The sequence below is a fragment of the Penaeus japonicus genome, unplaced genomic scaffold (genome assembly GCF_977035675.1).
Source record: "Penaeus japonicus unplaced genomic scaffold, GWHDUDI00000001_assembly GWHDUDI00000004, whole genome shotgun sequence".
NCBI classification, from domain to species: Eukaryota; Metazoa; Arthropoda; class Malacostraca; order Decapoda; family Penaeidae; genus Penaeus; species Penaeus japonicus.
Window position 1 is genome coordinate 22249333 of NW_028234406.1, and position 5000 is coordinate 22254332.

A 5000-nucleotide genomic window follows, 5' to 3' on the forward strand; every position below is an offset into this window, starting at 1 on the left:
TACACCCCAGACATACACATTCCTCACCTCCTAAGAGGCGCGAGGGAGCCACCGAGAACGGCCTTTAGCTGGAAACCCTTACCTGCGAGGAGAGCTTGGTCATGTCCACCGGCTTGATCTTCTTGAGAGCTGAGAGGCGCTCGAGGCGCTCTCGGGCCTGCTGCTCCACGGCGATGACGAACGCATCCTGCACGTTCGAGCTCGCGGCCAAGTCCACAGCTGGAAAGACGGAGATGAGACGTAAAGGGGAGGCTTAAGGGGAGGGGGGGGGGGTCTGGGACACTGGCCAGGGGGTCATGGCTTTAGGGTTATGCTTGCAGTGGTATTCCATGATGGTGGTGGAGATTAAGTGGTACTAGTGACACTCATGATGATGAAGACTAGGACAATGATGATAATAACTACAAAAATAGAACAACAGTTATGCAGATGATACAATCAAACACCAAGCCATACGATCGATCGTGCTTTTATACCTTTCCTCCCCATCCGATCTCCCAAATCGAACCAGGCGACGCGTATTAAGAGCCTTGAGCTGTAATTACAGCGTTAACAGAAGAGTGCGAAAGAACGGGGACGAGAGAGGCCCGGGATGGAGAGGGAGACAGGGAGGGAAGGAGAGGGAGGGGGAAGGAGGTGTAAAAAGAGAGAGGGAGAAGGGGAAAGAGAGAGAGAGAGAGAGAGAGAGAGAGAGAGAGAGAGAGAGAGAGAGAGAGAGAGAGAGAGAGAGAGAGAGAGAGAGAGAGAGAAGGAGAGGGAGAGAGAGAAGGAGAAGGAGAAGGAGGATGGATGGATGGATGGATGGATGGATGGATGGATGTATGTAGAGAGGGAGGGAGAGAAGTAAGGAGGGAGGGAGAGAGGGAGAGGGAGGGGGAGAGAGAGAAAGAGAGAAAGAGAGAGAGGTGGATGGAAGGAAGGATGGATGGATGGATGGATGGAGCGAGGGAAGTTGAGAAGGAAGGTAGGAAGGAGGGAGGGAGAGAGGGGGGGTGGATGGATGGAGAGAGGAAGAGAGGAAGAGAAGGGGGAGAGGGAGAGGGAGAGGGAGAGAGGTGGGGGAGGGGGAAAGGGAGTGAGAGAGTGAGAGAGACAGAGAGAGGGGGGGAGGAGAAAGAGAAAGAGAAAAAGAGAGAGAGAGAGAGAAAAGAGAGGTGGGGGAGGGGGAAATGGAGTGAGAGAGTGAGAGAGATAGAGAGGGGGGGAAGAGAAAGAGAGAAAGAAAGAGAGAGAGAGAGAGAGAGAGAGAGAGAGAGAGAGAGAGAGAGAGAGAGAGAGAGAGAGAGAGAGAGAGAGAGAGAGAGAGAGAGAGAGGGGGGGGGGGGGGAAGAGAAAGAGAGAGAAAGAGAGAGAAAGAGAGAGAGAGAGAGAGAAGAGAGGTGTGGGAGGGGGAAAGGGAGTGAGAGAGTGAGAGAGACAGAGAGAGGAGAGTGAGCAGGCCAGAGGAGTAACCCGAATTGCGGCGACACGGACAGCATAGGGAAGTGGCTATCACACAATGCTGCATTCTGATCAAGCTCCCTTGCTGAATGCTGACCTCGTATCCCCGTCTCTTGTTTTTGCTCTTTTAGATTATATAAGAATTGGTAGCATTTTGCGGCGCGGGGTCATAGCAATCTTGGTATCCTCTGAAGTAGTTGCAAAAAGGTCTCAATTTGCATGAGTTTAATGACAATGTTTGGCAGTCAAAAATACAAGTTAAAGGAAACCGCAATGTAACGTAATGCAGGTTTCACAGCCCAGGAGTTACTGCACATTCGTGAAGCTAACAGTGACAAAGACAATAGATTTATACAAGCGTATGCGACCGGCAAAATAACGCAGGCAGCAGTGACGTACATAACAGGAACGTCCATGAAGCGTTGCGTGACGGAGACAGCCACGTGCCTGTGCAATGTACCTTGATTTCTCGAGGGTCCTTCACTTGCCTGTCATTCGTAACGTCTTGATAAGAGAAGTGATCACTATTTATGCAGCTTCACTCATCGCACAGTTCGTTGAAATCAGCTCCGTCCTCTTGAGTGTCACCGTTCGGACGATAAGTCTTCTTAAGTTGGCCTCCTTATATGTGACTAACGTTCAAAGCGGTCTTTACTATCTATCCTCCTTATCCCCTCAGGAAAGTCTCTACCTCTTTGAAGACTATCCAATGATTCCCATCCTTTTTAAGACTATTAATGCCCTCTACATGAATATTCCTTCCTCATTCCAGACTACGCATCCTCCTCTACTCTATTGTTCTTACCTCCTTTAAAAATCTGTCATACTAAAGGGACAGCACGAATATTCCCTCCTCTTTCAAAACCACCATTACCCCTTTTTTTTTAGTCCGTCCATCCTCCTGCCCATGAATGTTTCTCCCTCCTTTCAGACCACTTATCCTCCGCTCCGTGACTGTCTCTACTTCCATTCACAGACCACCCATCCTCGTGGAGACGAATGTTCCTACCCCAAGACCTTTTACGACCACCCATGCCCTCCGTCGATTAGAATTTCCCATTTGCCTTTCAACTCTGTCTCGGCAACTTCCGGGATGTGAAACGAGCGGTTGCAGGTTGTCCTCCGTGCCCGAGGTCACAAGAGGGCGCCGGCAGCACCCGGGAATCATCCATCTCGACTCGTCCCTCTCGTTTCGAAGATTGGGCTTCGAACTCGTAACCTTTTCCTCTTGCTATAACGAGCATGTTGCTTCTTACACAGAGTGAGTGGGCGATATAATGACGGTGAAAAAATAAGCATAAGGTGTGTGGGGGTTAATTAAAAGGAGGAGGAGCAGGAAAATAAGAAGCTAGGGAGTCAGAAGTAAGAGGGTTGTTAAAAAGTGATGAGGTTGAGTGAAGAAGGGGGAGGAGTGAGTGAGTAAGAGAAAGAGTGAGAAAGAGAGAAATAGAGAAAGAAAGAGAAAGAGAGAGAGAGAGAAGGGAGGGGGAAGAGAAAGAGAGAAAGAAAGAAAGAGAAAAAGAGAGAGAGAGAGAGAGAGAGAGAGAGAGAGAGAGAGAGAGAGAGAGAGAGAGAGAGAGAGAGAGAGAGAGAGAGAGAGAGAGAGAGAGAGAGAGAGAGAGAGAGAAAGAAAGAGGGAGAGGGAGAAAGAAAGAAAGAGGGAGAGGGAGAAAGAAAGAAAGAGAGAGAGGGAGAAAGAGAGGGAGAGAGAGGGAGAAAGAGAGGGAGAGAGAGAGAGCGAGAAAGGGAGGAGGGAGGGGGAGGAAGAGAATGAAGAAAGGAGTAAGAAGAAAAGGACAACGGCGACCAGGGGGAGGAAGAGGAGGACGACGAGGACAAGGAGAAAGACAGGACGGAGGAGGAGAAAAGTGAAAAGGAAGAGAGAAACACGAAGGTAATGGATTTAGCGAAGAATAAGATGCAAAGTCAAGACTCCGCGATCACAGGTCAGTGAATCTATGCCGAGTCATCACAAATCACTAACCCGAATCCCGAGTCACCACAGGTCACAGGTTTCCTTAATCACTGTCCTCATTCGACGAACAATTTGGATCACCAGCGTATCAATAACACGGTTGAGCAAGCACTATGGCGGACTCACTGCAACCGTGACTAGCGCCGAGAGTGCGACCCGCCGAGCAGTTTTGTGGTATCATCTCTACCAGACGAGCCTTGTGTGAAAAGTATATTTGCAAAGTGGCCTTTTCACGTCTTTGTTACTGGAGTGATCGCCTGTGTGCTTCTTCGTGATTTTTTTTACGGTGTATAAGAAAATGTTTTTCTTGGTTATGGCTTACTTCGTAGTTCAAAAATGAAATATCATCATATATGATTTCGTATATTTTCTTTATCTGTACAAATGTTTCGTTGCATTCGAATAAGATACAAAAGTGAATTCCAAAAGTATGCAATTGATAGCAACCAACTAACGACAAGCATCTCGGGGAAACCTTATAAAAAGTCCGAGATTTAAATCAATTGCCCCACAGGAAGACAACATGCACACACCAAAGACAAAACCGAAAACCAAAAGAATAAACTGCTCGCCAACAGGAGCAAGAGAGGAGGCAGCCAGTCAGCCGCGTTCCATCTAGTGTGAGAAGCAGCGATCCTCGGCGGGACATGAGGCGCTGGGACTCCGGTCAACACCCGTCATGCAACCTTCATGTAACGGCCGTCGTCGCCCCCGCCATAGCATCTCTGGATGAGCTTCGTTCGCCTTGGATAATCTCGCTGTTTATTCTCTCGTGGTTTCAATATTGAGCGTGAATTGGGCTATGATTTGCTTGATCATGATTTCTATCGAGTTAATTGGCTTCATTAAGGTGCCGCTGGCTTATTTACTTATATAATATTGCATTGCAACGAGGCTGTTCTACCCAAAGGCTAAGCGCTGTCATTCACGTCGAAATCATGACCTTGAACAAGTCAGCCATAGCAAATCCCAAGGAAAAAACAAACAGATAAAGCACGTCTCTCTCCTTCCCTCCTTCCCTCTCTCTCTCTGTCTCTGTCTCTCTCTCTCTCTTTTCTCTTCTCTTCTCTCCTCTCCCATCCCTCCCTATCCCTCTCTCTCTCAAGACAACTACCATGTCTTGGTCTTGCAATCTGATACCACAAAGATTTTTTAATGATCAAAGACATCACGGTCGTGAACATCTTACTAATACAGGAAAAAAAGAAGAGAAACGTTGCACATACAGTATACATCAACTCTGACGCGATAAGTGAAGTAAGAATAGATAAGAGCGATCCGTTACGAAACATCCACATATCTGATCTTTGTGTTGTTCTTCCGACACTAAAGATAGTGATCAGTTGTTGACTTACCATCTATTGTAGAATCTTGTGAGTCGTGTTGTCAGATCAGTGACACCTTAAGACCTAAGTGTATCTTTGGAAATGAAGCCGCCTAAGTTGCCGAGTTCGGTACCAGAGAAGACCCTAGACCTTTGACATGATTATAGTGCTCACCTTCTTTTTTAAGCTACACACTTCTCGACGTGGATGCATGACTACATGATACACTGCCTCCTACCGTTCCCTAGGCAATGCTCCGT

The 5000-nt window shown here is 47.7% G+C and overlaps 1 protein-coding gene across 6 annotated transcripts in view; it reads right to left on the reverse strand.

Moving 5' to 3' along the window:
• LOC122262101 (protein PALS1) overlaps nt 1-5000 on the reverse strand; it is a 245322-nt gene that overhangs the window by 46604 nt on the left and 193718 nt on the right. For all 6 annotated transcript variants that reach the window (XM_086536338.1, XM_086536350.1, XM_086536339.1 and 3 more), the window contains one exon: nt 83-219. In XM_086536338.1, the coding sequence (XP_086392464.1) occupies nt 83-219 (137 nt within the window). The remainder of the gene's footprint in view (nt 1-82; nt 220-5000) is intronic.